The 25,639-nt window shown below is 38.6% G+C and overlaps 1 protein-coding gene across 3 annotated transcripts in view; it reads right to left on the bottom strand.

Moving 5' to 3' along the window:
* Positions 1-310: 310 nt before the first annotated feature.
* Positions 311-25,639, bottom strand: part of LOC115620477 — an 80,178-nt gene continuing 54,849 nt past the window's right edge. For 2 of the 3 annotated variants that reach the window (XM_030513711.1, XM_030513710.1), the window contains 12 exons: positions 24,001-24,306; positions 20,895-20,950; positions 20,514-20,698; positions 19,923-20,114; positions 16,942-17,147; positions 16,655-16,875; positions 15,859-16,243; positions 10,666-10,730; positions 1,940-2,162; positions 1,312-1,439; positions 1,092-1,202; positions 311-1,001 (listed from right to left, as the gene is read on the bottom strand). In XM_030513711.1, coding sequence (XP_030369571.1) covers positions 762-1,001; positions 1,092-1,202; positions 1,312-1,439; positions 1,940-2,162; positions 10,666-10,730; positions 15,859-16,243; positions 16,655-16,875; positions 16,942-17,147; positions 19,923-20,114; positions 20,514-20,698; positions 20,895-20,950; positions 24,001-24,306 — 2,318 coding nt within the window. In that variant the 3' untranslated portion in view covers positions 311-761. The remainder of the gene's footprint in view (positions 1,002-1,091; positions 1,203-1,311; positions 1,440-1,939; positions 2,163-10,665; positions 10,731-15,858; positions 16,244-16,654; positions 16,876-16,941; positions 17,148-19,922; positions 20,115-20,513; positions 20,699-20,894; positions 20,951-24,000; positions 24,307-25,639) is intronic. The other variant, XM_030513709.1, reaches the window with a different exon arrangement.

Below are 25,639 nucleotides of genomic sequence, written 5' to 3' on the forward strand. Positions count from 1 at the left end.
TGGAGAAGAAACACTATGCAATAAATTAACAATAACATTTCGCGTTCTTTAAATGAGCGGCGTGCAGTTCGGGCGTAAACTCGCTCTTTTGGCTGCCGGAGTCGGTAGGCGCGGACAATAAAATATTATAAATTAAAATTTAAAAACGGAAAGGATTCACAGCTCACACAAAGTGAACAATATTATGGTTAATTTTTAAACTGCCAACGGCCATTTTGGCGCTGCACTTTATTGCGTGAATGTGAGTAAAGATAAAACGATAAAGGCAGGGAAATGAGAAAAGTGTTTTTTGATTAACCGTATCGTCTATTTTTGTTTTGCAACTTTAATCGTTTAATTGTGGATTATTTACACGTCTCACTAATGTCATATAATTATAATTTACTCTGTTTTGGTTATCAATATATAAAAAGTATATATATAGATATATGTACTTTTTGCATACTGTAAGTAACTTTGCGCGACCTATGGTTTAATTATCATTAATATAATTATTATTTAGACAGCAGTTTTGACGCCTGATCGATTACACGCGTCCATTCGTAATTTTCAGCACAAACACAAACCTTTCTCAAGTACAGTACAGTATATTTGACTACAATATGCTATTCCTAAGCCTAAGAACTCACATCGTATATATAGTTTAGTATTTGTATGTATATATGTATAAAGAACCGATGATTCTCACAGCTACGCCACACTTACATAATACCTACGTTCAGCTAGCAAATATTGCTCCCCAGAACCGTCTAGCTGGAATGTCATGTTGGCTCCTTGGACCTCTGGTTTGGACGCATTGCCAGAGTCAGTGCCAGCCAGAATATGGCGAGCATAAGGATTTGCATGGACTGAAAGCGACTAGTTGCGCCACTCGTGCTCTCGGGCCAGATAACTTCGACTTCGGACATTTTGAAAATGCTCAACAGACGGTGGGATTGGAGTTCATTATGCTCGGCATTGATGTGGTGACTAATTGTTTTCAATATCGATGTGCATTCATCCTGCCAGTGCACAGATAGAGCAATAGTCGTCGAGTGCATTAGTGGGAAATCATTTTCCATGCAATTTCTAGCATTTTTAGAAACACTTACCTTTTCTTTGCGCAACTGCTCGATCGCCTTCAGCTTGGCGTCCTGCGGCAAACGTGCAGCTATGATGATATTTTCCTCCGTCATATTGAACAAAGTGAGTGTGCATTGGGTCTAGGAGCAGGGGAAGGGTATACAAGGTATTATAAGTGAGTCACAACACCAAAATGCAATTAATAATATGTATTTTTATTGCTCGTTGACTTCACAGTGTGGCTCTCACCTGATTATCGATGAATGTCATCACGTACTGCTGCAAAGCGCGCACTGCGTCCTGAACGCCGAGATTCGTGTGTGGCCGAAGCAGCGCCTCATCGGCTGAGCTGTAGCCCAGGAGTAGGAAGACGCCGCCTGGTGGAACAAGAATGCCATAAAATGTAGAACAAAGGCGCAAATATGATTTACTCGGAAATATTGTGTGCTTGAGCTTGCAACAAAGGTTTACTTGTGCAGCCACGCAACCTTGTGCAGCTCTTATGTCAAAGGCAAAGCGCAAGTGCACTAGAAGCGTGGCAAAAAAAAAGTACGAGCTATAGGTTTCACACACATATACACATGCTCACAAATTCATCAAGGAGCTGTCTGTATAAGAATAGTGTATAGTGCTTGCAAAATGTGGCCAATCACTTGGGCTGTGTCTGCCGTTGCATGGCAACGTTGTTATAGACGGCGGCTACTATAAACTTCAAGTCCGTTTAAATTATAAAGTACAGTCTGCTTGCTTGAAATGGACACCTGGTAGGATCAATTTGCGGTTACTACCGCTGTCCGAAATGATAATCATTAAAGGGATAACAAAATACAGACACAGTCCTGAAGACTTTTCGCATTTATGTGGCTAGTGCACTCACCTGGCAGCGTGTACTCCCCGAGTGGCGGCTTCATGCAGATGAAACGGCCTGAGTAGCAGAGACAACGCCCCCGAAAGGCCTGATAAGCCGGCGATGCATGACTGTAAAATGCCAGGGCCGTGCGGCAGGGCGCGAACGGCACGCAAAGTGCATGACAAGTGAGGGTGAGGGACTCTCCGCAGCTGCACAGTTCGCTACACTCCGCGTCGTCCAAAGAGTAGATCTGAAAGTAAAAGGAGACCAGCGAAAAATTGAAAAATAATAATAATAATGATAGGAACAGATCCTGCTGTTGGTATTGGATTACGCATACGCAGTGGTGACTGCCATTGTCTTTTACTAAAATTTGCCTTGCTGCATCATAGCTATCATTAATGTAGGACTAGGATATAGCTCCTCATGTACAGGTAGCTATTGTGCTAATACAGGCACACACACGAACCTACAAGCATATCCTTATATTTTATACTAATTGGTTCGCAATTTGGTGATGGCTTTATGTAGTTTTGGTCCTTTTGTTCGTCTGTCAGTCCGTCTGTTTGTATGCGAGGAGCTATATATTTCATATCATTTTTCGTTTCGTTGCTTTTGCTTCATCACACTACATTGTTGCTTATATTGCTTTACCTTTTTACTCCAACACACCCATACATATACAGATACATTTGTTAACAGTTGTGATTTTAAATTTTAACACACAAGTTTCAGAGCTCACGCTAAAATAGTTGTGTTTGCATGGTTTGGCAGCCATGCAGAACCTTTAGCACATTTGATAAAATAAAAATTCGCTACTTGCACAATTATATTTATAAATTCCACAAGTTGCAGTTAATTGAACAAATATACATAGGAGTGGGGGAAATAAACAAAAACATTTCTTTTCGGACATTGGACACTGGATTTCCAAAACTAACAAGATGAACAATATAGTATATGTATGTACACACGTTACCACAAACGCCAATGTCAATGTTCTCGAATAATCATAGTTAAGAGAACTATTTAATAATAATATTTTGATTTAGCACCTGTTTTCATCTATTGAATAATTTGATTTTCGTACGGGCTTGTCCTTGCGCCTTTTATGTTCAGATCTATATTTAAAAGCATCTACACTCAGGTAAAAATAGTTTAAAAATATTGGATCGATTAGGCCTGGGCTCAGGATATTTTGTAGTTAATAATTTGTTCTATTAGTATACCACCGGCTATTTATGCCTGTAATAGCCATAAGAGATATTTTAATAAGAAACATTTGGTAACTTAATTTATTAATAACTAGCAGGTATTGCCCGTCTTAACCCGGCTCAATATAATGTTTCCAATTGTATTTATTTTGTGTGTGCATAACCTACCCATATGTTTTCACCTTATAAGTTACCAGTAGGAAGGCATTTAAGGTATTTAAATGAACATTTTCTGTTCTTGACAAAAAATTGTTCAGTAGTCCGTTACATTTTTGTTCTTGCCAAACTATTTCGTTAAACGAACATGATCACTATAACTAATATTTTTTAAAGCTCGTTTTCCCCCCGTTGGAGCTAGAATTTTCCAAAAGCCTTTCTTTGTGTGCTCCTACACTATGATGGATATTATGAAAGGATACTTGAGTCCAAATTTCATCTTTTACCGTTTGGGCTGTGCGTTGATCACCAATTAGTCAGGGCAAACTGTTTTATATATAGAGATAAAGCAACGTTTTAAGATAGACTATGTGCAAAAAAGGGGAATAATTATAAGGGTATATCCTAATTTTAAATTCACATTTGAGTCTTTTCGTGCCATATTGAGTCAATACGGTCACGCACAAACTCGGAATATGAAACTCGGCACTCGTGTCAGTGCCGTGCAGCGATGAGCCACGATCGAAAAGCACTGACAATTCTCATCTCAATTTGCTAGATTAAAACTTTCGATAGTTGAAGCTACCGATACCATCAAAATATCGAAGATCGAATGCAATAAACAGAATATTTAAATAATAAAATCTAATTATTTATTGAGATCAATAAGAACAAATCATACTGTAGTAGTATAAGTATGAGTATAGGCATGTAAGCATGTGTGATATCGAATGATCGAATGTTATATGATATCGAGTGATTGTGAATACCAAAGGACAGTATTAAACAGATTGGCAAACAGAGCGGACGTGTTTTACTTGTGGTGCAAACTCCACCACAATTTCAGAAGTGGGATAATACTCAACAAGGCCTAAAATTTTTCAGTCCAATGTGTGAGAATTTGCTTAATGCATATAAAAGTACATTTTAAACGACAAGAGTGACATATTAAATGGCGACTTCAGCGCAAAGCAATTGCGTCCAATCGTTTAAGTTCGTCCAAAAGCGGTGCCTTTAAATGATATCCAATGCACAACTAAGGAATGCCGCCGAATCGTCGCCAACAGTAAACGATTCGCGCGAAAACCCAAACGAGTGCGAAAGAGATAACGATGATGCCGCTGACGTTGGTGTGTATGTGTCACAGAAGGTACAGTTCGAGAGCAACAACAACAATAATGATCGCGAAAATTCTACGACAGACGCCAACGGCCAAGCTGACAACATAACAACCGTTGCAGCTCTGTACAAAAAGATTGACCTTCTAGGAAAAGAAAATGAAGCATTGAAAAAGCAAGCAGTTCGCCAAACAAGCAGATCACCAACACGTCAGGCAGTTAGTACCGTACAGCGCCCTCTTGCGCCAACTACTGGAAACATTTTTGACTACCCAACAGAGCGTGCCACCGATCGCAACGAAACACTAAATAAATTAATAGAAGAGCTAAAAACGATGGAGCATAAACACTATGAAATGCGCAATGGTGTGATTTATAGAAAGAGAAGTGATAGTATTTTGTGTGCCTAAGGATATGGAAGATAATGTACTATATAAGTACAACGATGAGATGACGCATATAGGAATAGAAAAAATGACAAATGTAATTTCCAAAAGTTACTGGAAAGACTTATCTAAAAGCAACAATAGTTTTAATGAAAACAAATTCATTCAATGAAATTTTTCAAATTGATTTAGCTAATGATTGTAATTAATTGTAAAATAATGTAAAATATTGTAAATACTGTATACAGTATATCTAAAGAAAAAAAAAGAAGAAATTCAAAAGATCGGGAGATCTTTACCGGTCAGGATGGCCGAGTTGTAGTAGTATAAGTATGAGTATAGGCATGTAAGCATGTGTGATATCGAATGATCGAATGTTATATGATATCGAGTGATTGTGAATACCAAAGGACAGTATTAAACAGATTGGCAAACAGAGCGGACGTGTTTTACTTGTGGTGCAAACTCCACCACAATACATACATACATCTGCCCGCAATGCGAAGCAGAATATGCGTAGCTCCGTTATTCGGTTTCTGCTTTACTATCGCTTACGCAGTCGTTGCTTAGCGACGGTAACTGTAAACTTTTGGCGTTTTGCCTTTGCAATTAACATTAAATGGTCAAAACGAAAGAAGATGTGCGAGCCAAGAACTTGAAGTTGTTGTTGTTGATTTGTATGTACATGCTGCATACATATACAGGCATACATACATACATATGCTTGTATGGTACATATGTATGTGTGCATGGGCACACATCGACACGAACTGTTGCTTGTTGTATGTATGTGTGAGTGTGTGTATGTGATGTCCCCAACTATTTGATATTTGATATATGGCAAGTAAAAAACATATTGCTATATTTTAATCGTTGAATGCCAATTTGTTGATATAGTTATGTTGATTACATTACCCAAATTTAAAATCGATCGGACAAAATTTATAACACATTTGACCATTCGAAAAAGTGAATAAATATTAAAACCTCAATAATAAAATTAAATGCGATATATCGAAAATATCGATACTTGTGTTGATATATCGTAATACATGTCGAATACAAATACATCGAAAAACATCGTTTGGGAGTTATTGATTATAATACTGTATTCGATTGTTCACTGTACACATACATACATACAAATGCATTTGTATGTGTACGGTAACTGTAAACTTTTGGCATTTTTCGTATGCAATTAACAGCCGAAAATGATCAAAACGAAGGAAGATTTGCGAGCCAATAACTTGTTGTTGTTTTAAAAATTTTGATTTGAAACCATAGAACACTATTTATTACAATTAAACAACAGTGTTCGATGGCCCACAGCATACATACAAACCTATATATGTATATAAGAACTAGCAGGTATTGCCCGTCTTAACCCGGCTCAATATAATGTTTCCAATTGTATTTATTTTGTGTGTGCATAACCTACCCATATGTTTTCACCTTATAAGTTACCAGTAGGAAGGCATTTAAGGTATTTAAATGAACATTTTCTGTTCTTGACAAAAAATTGTTCAGTAGTCCGTTACATTTTTGTTCTTGCCAAACTATTTCTTTAAACGAACATGACCACTATAACTAATATTTTTTAAAGCTCGTTTTCCCCCCGTTGGAGCTAGAATTTTCCAAAAGCCTTTCTTAGTGTGCTCCTACACTATGATGGATACTATGAAAAGATACTTGAGTCCAAATTTCATCTTTTACCGTTTGGGCTGTGCGTTGATCACCAATTAGTCAGGACAAACTGTTTTATATATAGAGATAACGCAACGTTTTAAGATAGACGATTTGCAAAAAAGGGGGAATAATTATAAGGGTATATCCTAATTTTAAATTCACATTTGAGCCTTTTCGTGTCATATTGAGTCAATACGGTCACGCACAAACTCGGAATATGAAACACGGCACTCGTGTCAATGCCGTGCAGCGATGAGCCACGATCAAAAAGCACTGACAATTCTCATCTCAATTTGCTAGAGTAAAACTTTCGATAGTTGAAACCACCGATACCATCAAAATATCGAAGTTTGCAATAAGCAGAATATTTAAATAATAAAATCTAATTATTTATTGAGATCAATAAGAACAAATCATACATACATACATCTGCCCGCAATGCGAAGCAGAATATGCGTAGCTCCGTTATTCGGTTTCTGCTTTACTATCGCTTACGCAGTCGTTGCTTAGCGACGGTAACTGCAAACTTTTGGCGTTTTGCCTTTGCAATTAACATTAAATGGTCAAAACGAAAGAAGATGTGCGAGCCAAGAACTTGAACTTGTTGTTGTTGATTTGTATGTACATGCTGCATACATATACAGGCATACATACATACATATGCTTGTATGGTACATATGTATGTGTGCATGGGCACACATCGACACGAACTGTTGCTTGTTGTATGTATGTGTGAGTGTGTGTATGTGATGTCCCCAACTATTTGATATTTGATATATGGCAAGTAAAAAACATATTGCTATATTTTAATCGTTGAATGCCAATTTGTTGATATAATGTTGATTACATTACCCAAATTTGAAATCGATCGGACAAAATTTATAACACAAACTATTCATTTGAAAAAGTGAATAAATATTAAAACCCCAATAATAAAATTAAATGCGATATATCGAAAATATCGATACTTGTGTTGATATATCGTAATACATGTCGAATACAAATACATCGAAAAACATCGTTTGAGAGTTATTGATTATAATACTGTATTCGATTGTTCACTGTACACATATGTACATACATACATACAAATGTATTTGTGTGTGTACGGTAACTGTAAACTTTTGGCATTTTTCGTATGCAATTAACAGCCGTAAATTATCAAAACGAAAGAAGTTTTGCGAACCAATAACTTGTTGTTGTTGTTTTAAAAATTTTGATTTGAAAACATAGAACACTATTTATTACAATTAAACAACAGTGTTCGATGGCCCACTGCATACATACAAACCTATATATGTATATAAGAATGTATGTACGTACATACATACTTATTGATGTACATATGTACATACTATACATACAGACGTATGTATATATGTATGTACGTATGTAATACGTATGGTGCTGGTGTAATTCATAATGCGAAATTCTTTCTAAGGGGAGCAATGTCCCCCCTGCCCAACCTGCGTACGCCCTTGTAGTCCGTTGTCCTAAAATCCCTTATGCCAAATGTACTAAACAAAGAAAAAATAACATAAAAATGTTTATGTTATAATGTTAATAATTTTTAATTAATTAACATTTCTTGCCCTGTCAGTGCAAGACGAATGTACTTTTATACATATGTATGTATGTATATATGTACATACATTTGTACAAATGAACATTTACACATTAGTGTCTCACATTTTGCTTTGGCTACTTCAACCGTTTGCACGCAACTACACGAACAGCTGCTTGTATATATGTATGTGTGTGTGTATGTATACTTAGTTGTCCCCAACTGTTTGATATTTTGTATTGTTTGTTCTGCCTGCATTTGTAAAATGCATATTTTAAAAATCGTTAAATGCAAAGTTGTAATTTTAGTTACGTAGATTATATTACCCAAATTTGAAATCGATCGGACAAAATTTATAACACAAACTTTTCATTTGAAAAAATGAATAAATATTAAAACCCCAATAATTCAAGCTCCAACACAAATTTCGAAAAACCGAGTATGCAGTTTTGTTTGTATTCTTTTATAGATTATAAAAACCAAATTTAAAGTTGATCGATTCAGAAATGCAGAATTTTCAAACAAACTTTGGAGCTACTTTTCCTCCCTTTGGAGCTCGAATTTTCCAAAATCCCTTCTTAGTGCGCATCTACACCATGATAGGATACTTGAGCCCAGTTTTCAGTTTCCTAGCTTTTACCGTTTGGGCTGTGGGGTGTTGATTGTGTTTCAATTTTTCCACGGAAAACCCCCCCTTTTTCATGCCCCAGGAAAAATGGTGAAAAACCAAGTATACAGTTTTTCTTGTATTCTTTTTGAGAGTATACAAACTAAGTTTGAAGTTAATTGGATGAAAATTGTAGATTTTTCATACAAACGTTGGAGCCCGTTTTCCCCCCTTTGGCGTTCGAATTTTCCAAAACCGCTTCTTAGTGCTCACCTACACCACTGAAGACAACATGTGTCCAAATTCCAGCTTCCTAGCTCTTACCGTTTGGGCTGTGCGTTGATTGTAAATAGCTTTTCGTTTACCGAATTTTCCACCGGAAAATCATTATTATTCAGGCCGCAGGAAAAATCCAAGTATAGAGTTTTTTTTTGTATTCTTTGTGAGAGTATACAAACTAAGTTTGAAGTTATTTGGATAAAAATTGTAGATTTTTTATACAAACGTTGGAGCTCGTTTTCCCCCCTTTGGAGCTCGAATCTTCCGAAACCCCTTCTTAGTGCTCACTTTCACTATAAGAGGGATCTTGTGTCCAAATTTCAGCTTCCTAGCTCTTACCGTTTGGGCTGTGCGTTGATTGCCAATCAGTCAGTCAGTCAGTCAGGACAAACTGTTTTATATATATAGAGATATTAACAAGAGAGAACGCTGCAGTCGAGCAAGTTCGACAATAAAATAGCCTGTACTCTCCACAAAAAAGAAAAATGAAAAAAAAAACAAGATAGGAATGCTAAAGTCGAGCAGGCTCAACTCTTAAATACCCTGTACCAGCCCACAAAAAAGAAATTAAATTAATTAATTAATGTAATTTAATTAATTAATTAATGTAATCAAATTAATTAACTAAATTAAATTAATTAATTAACAAAATTAAATATAAAATATTCCATACATGCATAAATACATTTACATCAGAATCGTGTCTATGCGTGTTTGTGTACTTGTACATACAAGTATGTATGTATGTGTGCATTGGGCCTGGTTATATGGCTATAACTTTTTTTCCGGTCATTCTATCATATTGAAACTTTGTATATGAATACATAATCACTAACCTAATGTGACTACCAAAATTTCAAGAATTACGGGAGTTATAGAAAATCTTTAATAGGGGGGAATGGGGGGTTGGATCAGAAAAAATGAACAAACTCGTCCTTTCTCGGGCTCAGGAGAATCTGTATACCAAGTTTGGTTATTCTAGCTCTTATACTTTCGGAGATCGTTGCGTTCATACAGACAGACAGACGGACGGACAAGGCTATATCCTCTCGGCTTCTCATCCTGATCAAGAGGCTATAAAAATAAACTTGATGCAACTAAACTTATTTAATGTGTACATCGTCGAAATCGATACGATACACTTATTGATCATACGATATACGGCATGTATGTAATGCTATATGCTATTTTTTTGGAGGCTATGCTCAACCAAAAATCATTTTCAATTAAATTACGGATTTTGTTTGGTTTTACTAAATTAGCAGATTGGTTGTACTAAGAAAAAAGAAACTTTGTTGGTTTTTTGAAAGCTTTTCCATTAGTTACCTACGAATCATACTTGATGTGTTCAATGAGAGATACAAAGGTAATTGATATTATAATTCGATAGAACAGTCTGCACTCGACACAAGCAAAATGCACTCGTTAAGAGAGTCGTGATCCGTCCGTTAAGGTGTTAAGTTCAGTTCTGCAGTTTGACGTGTATTTGGTGCAAATTACATTCATTCTTTCTATATAAATTAAGTAAACCGTTTTGTGATCCTACACTTACGACTCACTTGGTTTTACCACAACTTTTTTTTCTATAAGCAACGCATTGCAAACTTCAAATTAAATTGGTGGAATTGTAATTAAACTATTTTAAATTCGAGGTGGCTAACTTGTAAAGTTCTATGCATTAATTTAAATTGATGAACTGATTAAATAATTGATTTGTGAATTATCGAGCTAAGCGGCACTTACCCTTTTGCTGCTTCCCTCGCGTATCAATTGATCGCTCTGATGCGGACGTTGGACCACACAGCTCCCTGAAAATAAGAACAAATATAAATTAATAGCAAGAAACAAGATTGTCTAGTTAGTCGAGGAGCATATATTATTGTAAAGAAACAGATTACATATTATTTAATGCCTCTACAGCTAGTACCGTAAAATCGATTGTAATATTCAATGAAATATTTAAGGGAAAGACATTGGTTCCTGTATCAGTAATATCTACCCTGAAATGGGTAGAAAAGTCGTTTCAATAGTCTTGAGAATGGATGAACTACGAACTGAGACAATAATCGTGCAAACTTTAGGGGTTGTCAGAATTGTTTTTATAATAGTAATGCTCTGAAGCCATTACATACTACTTTATAATGATGATTCAGTTTTTCAATTTTAATGCTTCGGCCCGAGTTGTGATTTGAGATTTTCAAGCATTAAAACAACATTTTCAAAGCACTGTCAGATAGTCAGTTATCCCTTGCCCTTGGACTGGTATAGTTACCTTATAGTCGCAGAGAATAGCTTTCCTCACAGAAAAATTGTTTGCTCCATAACTAGCCACTTGAATGAGCCACACATTTCTCACTCATACTAACCTAACCTAACTGTAGCGATGGCGGTCGCTAATACAGATATCGCAAGCTATCCCAAATAGCAAGTGGAATGGAATAAACATAGGCTTTTGCCAATACTTATGAATTAACTATGTGTGTTTTTAGTAGCCCCAAGGCTTTGAAAGTTTAAAGGAGTACTTCGTCCCGAAAAGCGGACCACAGACTAACTGCCTAAAATATATGGTTTCTATTTGCATACAAAGATGCAACAATAGGTCGCATGTAGTTAAACATAGTTTTAAATGCCCACCAATGGACTCCCGCACACAGACAGAATCAATTATAGATGAAATATACTAACCGGAGGGCCACCAACGGTGCACTGCCCGGCAATTCATGCAAAATGCAAGCACACATGTCCCAAGTGTCCAAATAATTGCGAGAGCCCAACGAATGGCGAACGACAAGGACGACAGCACATAACACATATAACACACTACACTACACAACACAGTACACATACCGCCCACCGCACATTGCAAACAAACAAACTCATTTACATTTTTAATGATGTTTGTAAACACGTTTCGGTGATAAATGGACAATATGGCCTTTTCGGGAGTGGGGATGATGGGGTGGGGGTGAAACGGAAGTATTATGACAATGCAGCCGAGTGATACGCTTTGACGTGTCTTGCGTACTTATGTGTCAGTGTGTGTGCGTGCGTGGCGCACAAAGGCTAATCGGATTTAGGATTTACATGAACTCTACAACGTTCCACATTTCGTAAGACTTTTGAGCATTTGCAACTTTTGAAATGTGCGCACGACTGTGCCGTCCAGGGCCGACCACATAATTGCCACATGAGCCGAAAACAAACTCATTTCCGGTGAAACATAAACAACACGTCACACACATGCAGAGGTCCTGCATTTTAAATGATTCGCAAAAATATGGTAATAATATATTACCTCATCTTGTAAGTCGGCCTCCACATAGTACGTTGCGGTTTCAATTAGCCTGACCGCACGCACCACATCAATAATGCTGAATACTTCGAAACGGAAATGTACAATACACCCGCAGTGCCATATTAGAGCTCTGCATGAGTGCATCGAAATATCGCACAAAGACATTCAAAAGGTTTCATGTGAGTAATTAAATTGAGCGAATTAGTGGACAATCAACATAGTTTGGACTCAAAATGGTTGAATTTATATTTAAAAATGCTGCAAGCCATTAAAAACCAGGTGTTCGCTTTAATAATTGTATGAAAACAAAACAAAATATGTGAAGAAGTATATTGATGATTTGTTAAACATCGAAGATGTTGAAAAACTATAAGTAATATGCTGCACATATATTTGAAAATTCACTTTATTTGTAACACTTATGGAAGATGGTGACTAGATCGATGGTGACCCACGAGCCATGTCGACTTCTGCCATTTTGGTTGAAGCTGTCACTACAAAGATGGTAAATGGCACGAGCACTAAGCACATTTTAAGATTTCGACCGCCCACTTTTCATAGACTACTTGCAATTATTGTAGGAAATATGGTCCGTATCTAGGAATTACCTTATTATATGTGAACAAGTATATTAACCTACATAGCTGGTTTAGTATACTCTTCATTGCGTTTCACAAGATCAACCCACTAAGTAATTGGAAATTCAAAGTTCTTTTAATGTATTTCATCATCCGTGGACAATGTGTTTGACCCACGAGTTGTAAAACATAAATATTGCTAAAACAATTCCATATATGTTATTCCCGATATGGTCTCGACATATTATAGGTGTCGATCAAACGAAAGCCTCGTGGTAGTGATTAACCTACAATTGAAGATCTATGAGTTCTTTTTATACCCTGTACCCGTAGGGTAAAAAGGGTATATTAGGTTTGTGCAAAGTATGTAACATACAGAAGGAAGCATCTCCGACCCCATAAAGTATATATATTCTTGATCAGCATGATGAGAGAAATCGATCTAGACATGTCCGTCCGTCTGTCCGTCCGTCTGGATGAACGCGAGGATCTCAGAAACTATAAAAGCTAGAATAACCAAAGTTGGCATCCAGATTCTCCTAGGTCCGAGTAAGGACGAGTTTATGTTTTTTTTTTTAATTTTCCCCCCCTTCCCCCGCTACAGAATTTCGTCAATAGCGTCCACATTTCAAATGCTACCTAAACCAAACTTTGCACACATAATTTATATATAATTGTCTACTGTTGTTTAAAATTTTCAATTCGGTCAATTCTAAGAAAAGTTATTAGCAAAACAAATCCTCGCCAGTACAACCCCCACAAACTGCAGCAATAAGTTCGCTCTTCTTCTTCCTCTTTTTGCTGCTGCTATGGGCGCATATAACTCAGTGACGGAAGTTTACCTGGGTACAGGGTATTACACTGTCGGGCTTGCTCGACTGTAGCGTTCTCTCTTGTTATACTCTGTACATGAAATGTACAAGAGTATATTAGGTTTGCACGAGCTGAAAAATGTAACAGAAGGAGGGGTGGCAGACCCCACAAAGTGTATATATTCTTGATCAGCATGACGAGACGAGTCGATCTATGTCTGTCTGTCTGTGCGTATGAACACCTGGATCTCAGAGACTATACGAGCTAGAGACACCAAAAGATGCGTTATGTGTGTACGCTGTGCAAGTTTGTTTTATTTTTTTGATTTTCCCCCCTCCACCCTCTCCCATGCAAGTCGTAACTCCCGTAATTCTTGGAATTTCGAACTCAAATTTGGGGAAATGCCCCCAGTTAGTCATTATGTGTCCGTATGCCAAGTTTCACTATGATAGAACGATTTAACAAGAAGTTATAGCAATAAATATATTTGCTGCCCAACCGCTGCCTGCAGCTGTTGTTGATGCTGATGCTTTGGTTAACTGCAAAAATGCTTACACAGACACGAATAGACGCGCGTAAACATACATACACTCACATAGACGCAATTGCTATGTAAATGTGCAATTATACACCCTTTACGTGAGTTCGAATACCGAGAGAGGTAAGATCGATCATCATTTTTTAAAATTTTCTTAATTTTTTTTAATTTCTATAATTATTCTAAGCATATGTACAGAGTATTTCAAAGTCGGGACACCCGACTTTAGCTTTTTTACTTGTTTGAGTTTCAATCTTCACATCTCCACTATCGTTAACAAAGCTAAGGGTGTTCTTGGTGTTACTAAACGATGGTCTAAAGAAGTGAACGACCCCTATACCATCAAGCTACTTTACAGTTCTCTAGTACGGCCAGTGCTAGAACATTGCTCATGTGATTGGTGCCCTCAGTATAAACTGCACCAGGACCGTATTGAGTCGATCCAGAATGAATTTCTTCTTTTTGCTGTTCGTGGTCTTAACTGGGATCCTAATCTCTGGCTACAATCCTACTCCAGTTGACTTATCCTTATTAGCCTGCAAGGATAGTTTTTGGTGTTTTGTTCCTCCACAAATTGACTGTCGGAGATTTTGATTTGTCTATGCTTTTAGGTTAGATTTATCTTTTTTATGTTCCTTCCAGGCGAACAAGGAACTTTATGCCTCTTCTACTAAACAGATGCACTAGTGATTACGCCATGCACAAATCTTATCGAGCATTATGCTCTAATTATAATACTTTCTTTTTACTTTTTAATCTTAAGTGAACTCTCTCTCTCTCCTAACTGAAATCTTCTATTTTAATATTTTAATTACAATTTGTTGTCGTTTATTGCTATTTCATCATCTCCACTACTTCTTTGCTAACCAACTTCTGCTGTGAATCGGTGCATAGATGGTCGTTTGGCAAATAAAATTACTCCACCGAGCCGGATTCGTTATTAGATATTTTTGTCATTTGTATAGGCCGTTTAATACCTTTAGTTGTATTGAGCTTCAGTTATTTATCATATTGTTTGTCTTTTACTTCGACAGCATTGTTTGTCGATGAATTAAATATATAAAGAAAGCATGGGCATCTTGATATGAATGCGTCAGTCTACCATTCTTCCATCTGGGTGTTTAAAAAATACACACCTTTTAGTGTAACAACATTTTGAACATAAAATAGTAGAGCATTTATTAAATGAGTTGATTGGCACTTAATAAATGAAAGTCTTGAATAGACTTTAGCCGAAAAATGAACTATTTTCATTAGCACTACATTTCAGAATAAACTATATCAAACGTAACTGACAGGAAACATGCAGCTCTCTGATGCGCATGAAGCATTTAAAGTCAAAGCGTTATGTGGGTATATTGGCCATTGATCAGGTTAATTGTAATAAAGCTTCTAAACTTTAAATTATGTTAATTTAGCTCTTAATGCGTGCTAAGCGCATTGGGGCCGAGCTGACAGCGCATTTGTTTAAACACAACAAAATGTAGCACAGAAGCGGAAGCTCGGAAGGCCATATTTGTTCTTTTACTTCTGTGTACAAAAATGTGCGAGGCTCTGGGTTGCGCATTTTGCCAGATGCGAGCATACGAGTATATGAGCACTTATAAGTTCGCTCGAGCCCATATAAATACGATGGGGAACTCGAATTGCGTTCAATCACCCCCCCCCCCCCCCCCACACACACACACACACATGCATTTACATTTACTTACTTGGTGGCTGGGTTGTTGTTGTGGTCGCCATTGTTGTGGTCGTTGTGGTTGTCGGTTCTGTGATGCTGATGCCCACAAATTCTGTTGTTTCCATTTGGTCAACAAAAATGACTGGATCATCGAAATCTACACCACGGCTGTTGCTGTTGCCATTGCCGTTGGCATGGCCGCCAAGCTTGCCACCGCTTTTACCGTTTTTGCTGCCATGCGGACGAGCCAGATTGTTGTTGTTAGTGCTACCATTGGCATTACCATTGCCGTTGCCGTTGTGATAATCGTCATTTCCGCCATTTCCGTTTTCATCGTTTCCGCTGTGCAGTGGTATCGAATCGGGCGGATCGAGATAATTGTGTTCCACCGATGCCTGCTCTGATTTCTCCTTTGGCTGTTTTCGTTGCAGGATTGGCATGGAGTGCCGTTTTTCAATTTGGTTGTGCAGTTTTTCGTTGGTTTTTTGTTGAATTTTTTTGTATTTTTATTTATTATTTATGTGCATTTTTGTAGTTGGCATGGCATGTTCATTGTAGTTGTTGTGGTTGGTGCATGCAAGTAGACAAGAAGTTAAAAGTTTGAGTATTTTCGTTGCTCTATCGCGATTGTTTCAAATTGGTATAAATTTTAATCTTCGTGCTACAGCATCAGGGCAGCAATTATTGTTTTGTTGCTGTCGAATGCGACTGAACTGATTGTTCACTCGGCTCTTCACTTCTCAGGCTGAGTTGATTAAAAAATGTTTTCTGAACCGAATTCTGGATGACGGATGAATGCATATTGAAAATGAAAAGCTAATACTCACCGCATTGTAGTCCTTAAAAATATGCGTTGCCGTCTTCCTCGGCGTTTGCTTGGGCTGCGCACTTGTCGTGGACGTCGTCGTTGTGGGCGGGGGCGGTGGTAGTGGAGGTGGAGCACGTGTGGTAGTAGTCGTAGTGGTTGTGGTTGTAGTTGTTGTCGTTGTTGTCGTGAGAAAACCCAACTCTGCCAGCCGTTTCATATGGAAATCCTTTTGAGCCTCAACTGCAACGATTTAAAATTCATGAGCAGGAGAGTCAAAGATGCAATAGGAGTAGTTGGACTACCTACCAACGCAAGGGTTCATCCAGAGCAATCGTCGCCACCCCACACACTGGTAGAGATGCTGGGCATCGGAGCCCTGACAGGCGCATGTGGTGCGTAGCATGGTGCCAAGAATGCCAATCATGGCTGTGCGACAGCCACTTGGACGACCGGCGCATTTTTTGGTCACACTGTCGACTGCACAGGCCTGCTCGTAGTACTCCAGTTTTAATCTGCAATGCCCCATTTTAAACGATAAGTCATAGCTTTATTGAATAGGTATAGTCAATATAGCCAATAGCTAGCATACAAAAATAATGATGTGGCTGGTGAAGCAAAGAATTTGGAGAAATGCCTGGACTCAAAGGTGGAGAAACACGAGGAACCCTAGCACTTCCAAGACAATGTGTAGAAGCAGACCAACAAAGTAGGAGAATTTTGAAGATGTTGCACTTCTATACTCACATACTATATGACGTGAAGGAACACTGTGCACCAAAGGCAACTAAATAGCAACTGGCAAAGAATTGGGAGAGAAGCATAGACTCAAAGAGGGAGGAGCACAACGAACTGCAGCAATTTTAGGACAATGTATAGAGCAGACCAAAAAACTAGGAGAATTTTGGAAGATGTTGCACTTTTATCCCCACATACAACACGATAGGAAGGACCACTGTGCGAAGTTCAGGATGTGTTCGAAGTCGTCAGACGAAGGTTGAGAAGCCAACCTGCCCTGCGCCATGGGCACTTGCCTCATTTGTTTAGTCACACTTCTGCTTTGTACTTCATTCGACCTGCCAAATGCCGTTCAGTTCATGTTTGGTATGTTTGTCAGGCTCCAGTTAGTTGCGTTGTTGTGTGTGGCTGGCCTCTACCTGCAGTGCCGCACTTGGTTGCATGTTCTCTGGGTCTCGCCTGAGATTGATGTCAGCCAATTTATGTTGGAATTACGCTTGGCATTCTGCTGCATTTCATGGTCTGTCTTGATGATGGCTCTACCGCAAAATTGCTATAGAATTTACGGCTCCAATTTTATGTGCAGATGCGTGTGTGAGATGCTGCGGTCGCTTTGTGAGAATGCCAAACTTTTGTTTCTACTTGTATTCTAACCTATTCTATTGTCTAATCCATTTCAGATCTGCTTCTATATTATGTCCTAATTAACAAATTGTGCTGTAAGTTTCATGTCATTCAATGCCAATCACGTGTACAAGTATGTAATGACCAAACGAGCAATCAAGCGCATAAAGTCCATTCAAATTCGTCATGCACACTCACGCATAAACATCACAAGAACAGTCAGTCGTCTTCTAGAGGTGGGGCAAACACTCGACCTAATACGGCCACTCAAAGTCAGCACGAACTGAATTTGCGTCCTAAATAATTTCAGGCTCAACTTTTGACACAGCTTTGCAGACGACAGCCTGGGGCTGCTGTGGCAAAGAGATTCATAGGCCGTTCGCTCCTCTGCCTCTGTTGTGGCTGCTGAGCTGCAAATTACAAGTTAATAATATCGTTATGCTGATATTTGACATTTAATGCCTGCCTTCAACGGCCACTTCGGCAATTTGCATAATTTACACGCCTTGCTGGTGCAAGTGGAAATGCAATGAATGCTACTTACATTCAATTGATAATAACTGGGATTATATAAATTCTGTGTTGTGCGCAGGTTAATGCTGTTGTTGTTATTGCATTTGTTAGGCTTTGTTTATATCCGGAGGCTGCTTAATTATTTCGAGTGCCTAATAGGTGATGTAAGTGCTGCAGCCTCATAGGTGCTGCGAAACTCTCAACTTGCAACTCTCAAAACTTGTGCAACAAAAAGTTGCAGCAGCTAATTAAGCGGCAGGAGGGGCAGCTGCCAACGTTAACAACATAAAGGGAATCGCTTGTCACACTAACACCAATAAAACACAGGCTGGCAGCCAAACAAATGCGCCCTCAGTTGCAGTTGTTTGTTGCACGTGTCGGTCGTATACGTAATAAGTTAACATAAGCACACACACACTTATACACACGCACACACACACACACACACACTCATATGGCGCACGTTGCATTTAACTTGGCACACGCGCGCCTCGCAGCATACAAAATGAGCGTCATTAGTCCAATTTAGTTGTTTACTAAGGCAAGTGCGATTCACTTAAAAGGCAATTAATTTCACAGCCACGTACTTTGCGGTCGTTCAGCTGTAAAATGCAAAATGACAAGACACAGCCACATACACACACAGACACACACACACACACATACAGAGAGTAGCATCCACTCACCCACAAACATGAACCCGCCCCAACATGCTGACTGTTGTGGCTGTGCGCGTATTTATAACTTAACTTTGTGCTTGACACATTCGCGGCCGGGTCTCAAGTGTGGCTTCAACTTGAGTGTCGGAGTGCAAGCTGTCGTTGCAGCGCCGGGTCGTTGAGGATGCTACTGCCTCGTGTGGCATGGCGCTTAATGAAGAATGTGGCTTCGCTGATCTACAAACTCGTAAGCGTCGTTGTTGCATCGCATCGCATCGCATCGTTTTAACGAGTTCCAACAAACCCAAAGTGTTAATTTTACGCCCAGTTTGACTTTCGGCGATTTGAGCTGCCAAAGCCAAAAGTAGAGCGCTACTGACAGCCCACTTTGATGTTCCCTGCTGTTGCCATTTAATGACGTTAGCAGAGCGGCATCAAAGCTGTGGCTGACTCTGCTATGTCTCACTCACGTAATTTAATATTTGCGCACATGAGCAAGTGAAAATTCAATTTCATTTATCAACTCAATTCAATTATAAGGCTCGCAAAACACTTGGAGCACTCACGCTCGCACTCGAACTCACACTCGCACTCACACACACACAGACACAATCGCATGCCACCCACATCCATAACCACATTTACGCACATTCAGCGAAACAAGCACGCCGATTTACACGTGCGCATATTTCCGTATCCGCCGAAAGGTCGGCGAGTCGCCATTTGAATTATGGACTCACCGACTCCAAGACTCACCTGCACTCGCGGTCCTCTTTACAGCTTTCGGCCACCACATGACAGGCCGGTGGCGGATGGTAGTAAATGCCGTTCGAGCTCGCTGGATTATTGTTATCGGGCGGCCGTTGCGCACAGACGGGATGCAGTTTTTCCTGTGCAATCATGCACATGTCGTGACGATTGCCATTGTTCTCCCTATTGGTTGTTTTTCTGTTTGCGGGAGCGAGAAGGAGAAGTGATTGAGAATGCAATCCATTAATAAAAACAGCGGACTCTGTTAATTCATATAAAGAGCTGTCAATGTGTGAAACAAATTTCTATAAAATTCCAAAAAATATTTAATACATGTATGACACATTGACACGAAATTAAGCGATTTCGTTGTGAATAATATTTAATTAGTAACTCATAATAATAATAATAATAATATTATTAAGCGATTTAAAGCGAGTAAAGCATTTAGAGAGGCGCGACATCCTAATGAAACACAGTTAGTAGAGCTTTCTATATACGAGTATAACAACGATTTGTTTTCATGCGCGAAAAGTGTTTGCTGAATAGAAAGCATTGTTCTAACCATTGATCTGTTCAGTTTACTGAGCCACTTACTTGCATAGACAAAAGGCTATGTCCAGATTCAAATCCTCGTGTGGTCCTTTGTAAAAGGCTTGCAACGATGTCATGCACGCGTTGCGATTGCAGCGATGCAGTTCGCAGTGCATTAGCATCGGCTGCAGGGACGATGAACAGGACGGATCTTCCCGGCAGGTGTCCAATGCTGTGTGGCAGGTACTCTGCAACGGCAAGAGAAAGAGGGAGAGGTTCGACCGAGGGTTGCAATACATGTACATAACATGTAATAATGGCACTCTTTTCGGGGTCCAGCCATGTGCCGCATTGCAGTTTGCATCACAATGGGAACATCGTTTGCGCATTGGCTCTGCCAGGCTATGCCTGGCTCTGCCGACCCGTTGCATTATCGTTGCTCACCTGAAAGTGTTGCTTGATTATTTCCGTTGAGAGGTCAACTTCGACATCCTGGCCACCTGCAGCCGCATGTGCCCAAGTGTGCATCACATTTTTGTAATGGTTTTGCGTAGATGCATTGTTAGACCCAAGAGATGCGTTTGTTGGTATCGGTCGATTAAGCGTTGTTTGTCGGTGTGGCCATTTTGTGTCGAGTTGTGTGTACGAGTATGTGTGTGGTGTGGAATTGCAGCAAAAAGTTTTGAAAAATGGCAAGAATGTTTCATTAGTTTTCACTTTAGTAGTTCGAAATTTCTTTCCTAGTGCGGCCTACCGAATTGCAGCGCCAGCTTCCCGCTTATCTGTCAACCACCATGAGCTGCTTTGTGGCTTGACTTGGCTTTAAAATAATATTTGCGTAATTTAATTAGAGAAGCGGTTGAGGGTTTGACGGCAGAGGTGTAAATGCAAACTAATTTAAATATTTTATGCATAGGTCTTAAATAAATTGGTCGTTTGTTGATGTTGCTGTTGCTGTTGGTGTTGCTTGCCAACACCTAAAAAACGATTCGCTGTGATGTTTAATTTGATGTTAATTTATTTATTCATTTCCGCTTTTTCATTTTCATTTTCCCGCATTTGCAATATCATTTTTTTTATGTTATTTAACAGTAATTTAGACATATCTGTGTTTAATTTTAAACTACACCATGTACCTGCCTTTCCCTCTCTAATTGGTGATGTTATTATTATTATTGTCAAAACATTCATATTTGCATTCATGTATGCAAAACACACAACTAACTTTTCACATCTCAATTAGAGCGTGTTTTGCATAACTCGTTAATTAAATTCAATGTTTTTGTATCTGAAAAGAAAGCCCTCATGCCTGACAAGCTCATGAGGGTTGCATAAAAAGCGTCAGCACTTACAACATTATTTTATTTGATATAAATAATAACCAACTTGGCTCGTTGTACCTGCCCACAATTCCAATCTTAGCTATAAGCTACTTATTAAAATCATTAGAATCAGAATCAAAATCAGAAATAATGAAAAAAAGTATAAGCAATTATCTAATTCATTGCCTCCAACTTGGATTCAATTGGGTTGACTGTAAATCGAAGGGGGAGCTTATTCTTTGGTGAGCAGCGGGGCAATGGGGCGCTACGGGGTGCAGCGGGGCTGCAGGGCTGGGACTGCAGGGCTGGCAATAATTGGTGAAAACACAACTAAATACTAGAGTTATACATATGTACTTAATACTTATAATGTTTATTTGATGTTTAAAACTACTTTCAATAGCTAAGAAAAATATGTTGGGGTCGCGAGTAGCGGTTTCTCTTTACCACAAATGTTTGTAAATTGATTTAAAATTGGTTTATATACTAGTTAGTATAGTAGCAATGAGTGTGTGTCGATTTGGTCATTTTTTTTGGTCGGCGCTACCATATAGACTACACTGGTGGCGCAATGTATTGGCAATGGATATGCAAATGAATGTTCTCTGATGGGAAACTTCTGACTCGAATGACTGCTCATGCTATTCAATGGGTTTTGTTTATCCAACGATATTTTTGTGGATTGAAGGGGATCGTTTTTGTCAAATAGTGGGGTTTGAACGCATAAAACACAATTCTCCGATGTACGCTTTGTAAATAAAAGTAATATGAAAATTGAAATTAAAATAAACTGATCGATGAAATCATAGACAAGAAGCAGAACAAAGGTTCAAGCAGTAGAAATGCAAAAAAATTGTTTTCGTTAAACAATAAGTTCGATTCTCAACTTATTTGTTAATTGTTTTCAAAAGAACATATATGAGTTTGGAGTTTTGAATTTCGTTTGACTTAGGAACTGAGTGTTGTTATTTGGCGTATTAAGCTGTTTTCCGTATTTAATTGTTATTTAATAAGCTGTTTATTCTGAATATTCACAATTCATTCGGAAGAATGTTCGATGTTAAAAATTTGATGACTTTTAAAAAATGAATCATGTTGTAGTTGCTGTACTGGTGATGACGTTGTTGTTAAGTTTAAACACGCATTGTATGAAACATATGGCAGATAATTGCATGAAAAACTTGTATATATAAAAAATGTAAATTTTGATAGCGTATATTGTTGTTGTTATTGGTATAGTTATTGTAAGTATCTGTTGTTGTAACTTGTATGAATTTTTGTTCAAAAAACGGGTGCGTCGAAAGAATTTGAAAAAATGTGCTTTAATTGAATGGAACAAAATTTATATTTTTGCTTTAGCTTATTAAAAACAAATGAATTTTTTGGTTTTGGGTTTTCATAAATTCATTTTATCCATTTAGTAAAAATGTATTAGAAAAATGTACCGAAATGGTTTCTGTATAACATATTAACAATTGGTATATGTATGTATGTATATATTTAAAAAAGTTAATTTTTAGTTTCCTGGAAAAGCAACAAAACGCAATTCAGAGTTCAAAAAATATAAGTTACTTCCATTATATTTGTTTTTTGTTGTTTTTTTTATGCAACTGAGCTTTAGTGTAGAGACTACTTTAAGTTAATCTTAAAGAAAATAATAGTAAAGCAGACCAGTTTTGAGTTTCTGTAGTGCGGAGTTCACACAATCATAACACACATGGATTTTCAAATTTGTCTTATAAACTTGACAACGATTTTGCATGTGTGAACTCATTGATTTTAGATTGTTAGGTAAGTAAATATTTGAATTGTTGTAATTCAATTCGTTTCTGCATTCATACCCTAAAATTGTTGATAACATTTTCACAAAACCATGGTGCGTACCATGTCGGCGGACGTGCAACGCCCCTTTTTCAACTTCAACACAAAAAATTTACCTGAAACGGGGTGTACATATACATATAGTAATAGGGTGATTTTTATTGGAGGGGACGACACAACACACTTTAACGTTTGATTAAATTAAAAATGAATGGTATTTAAAATATCAAATAAAATATAAATAAAAAACTGCATGGAGCGGCGCAACTTAATTATTACTTGAATTTTTAAGCTGTTTGTTTTTATTTTTGAAGGGTATTGCAACTTTTGCAGATGTTGAGGTAATTTTTGTTTTTTATTTTTATTGATTACGCTCATGCTAAATGCTTAAACGCATATACACATACTTTGGTAGTAAACACCGGCATTTCCGTTTCCGTTGGTGTTGGCGTTGTTGCCATAACCGTAGGCCGTATCAACGATATCGAACGGCGACTCATTTCCGGCCGCTGCGGCTGCAGCAGCGGCCATGTGGCGCTGATGGAACCCACTTATATTGAACGGATAGCTGAGCACCCCGTGCAGTGAGTTCGACACTGAGGCGGGATAATATGTTCCCGTCAAAGTGGTCGCTATCAACGGAGTATCAATTAGCGCCAAATTATCTTCGAAGATTTTCTGATGCAATTTCTCGTCCATGCCCATTATTCTTACTGTAATTTGAAGTAGCAAGAAGAGAGAGGGTAGAATGGTAGTAGTAGTTGTAGTTTCGCTTGTTTTTACAAGTATGTTGTTATTATTGTTGTGGATGTGGTAGCTATGCAAACGCAGTAGTTGTCGGAAATTGTTTACGCATGACGCAGCAACGGCTTGGCATCGAACAGTCTCATACGTATTTTCATATTGTAATTTAATTATTATTATTTTAATATATTTTTGTAGAGTCTTCAAAATAAAATTCAATGTGTCCTTGTGGAGTTTATTCACACAATTTGTAACTTGAGGTAGATCTCTCTTAAGGAACTTAAGATAAATTTTTGAAATTATGAACGAAAGTACAAGTTAGAGTTAGTCGCAGGAAACAGAGCGAAAATGTGCTTTTAGAGAGAAGGTGCAGTTGAACAAACAAGCTCTAAGGAAAGATTTATGTATGTACGCATAGTATATATAGTCTTGAGGGGTATGCAGCTAAGCGCGGCCGCATGGCCGAATGTGACGAACCAACCATAATAATTACAGCAAAAAGTGCAAATGCGTTAAAACACAGACAACAAATACTCGCACAGGGCGCCCCAAAAGTCCTTTTCCGTTTACCGCTCAGCTTGACTCGCTTTTTCCAAATGCCACGCATCGATTGCCTTTACTTCTGTTCTGCCTTTGCCCAGCGCTATCAATGCCATTGCCAGTGGAGCGCAGCTTCCACAGAAGACAAACAGATACCGAGTGTGCTTGGTTGTGTCCTCTCTATGTGTGCCTGTCTGTCCGCAGGATTGTCTGCATTGCCTTTCAAATGTCATGCGCTGATAGAGCGGGCAAATGGCAAACGATTCAAATGCTGACGAGGACTGCGCTACGTTTCGCAACCGCAGCATTTGCTTATCTCGCAGAGCGCACGCCAAAGTGCGCTTCATTTGAAGCGTTCGGAAAGGCTCAAAAGGATGTGCGATGCGGTACGGCTGAGCGAACTAGCGGGTGCAGAGGGCAGAGCGAGCAGCAGCCCGTAAGGCGGTCAACTGCTGGCGCTAAATGGCAGGGATTTGCCAGAGACATCGACCTGCGCTGTTGTGTATTGGTCTCTGTGTGTGCGTGTGTGTGTGTGTGTGGGCTACGATTTGTATTTATGTTTGTCGCTTATTTCAGAAGCAAATATTTGTACAACAAGCAGTGGAGCTGTGCTGCCAAGGACAAGGGTGGCTGCTGGGAATCAGCTGGGGCAATGGGATTATCGCCGTTTGTTAACTGTTATCGCACTTGTAAGCAGTTGTCTTAGACTGGATCTGACACTAAGGCAAGGCATTTAATTGTTTGCTGGCAGACGTCGCGTAT

This window comes from Scaptodrosophila lebanonensis, unplaced genomic scaffold (genome assembly GCF_003285725.1).
Source record: "Scaptodrosophila lebanonensis strain 11010-0011.00,11010-0021.00 unplaced genomic scaffold, SlebRS2 tig00000024-arrow-pilon, whole genome shotgun sequence".
Taxonomy (NCBI): domain Eukaryota; kingdom Metazoa; phylum Arthropoda; class Insecta; order Diptera; family Drosophilidae; genus Scaptodrosophila; species Scaptodrosophila lebanonensis.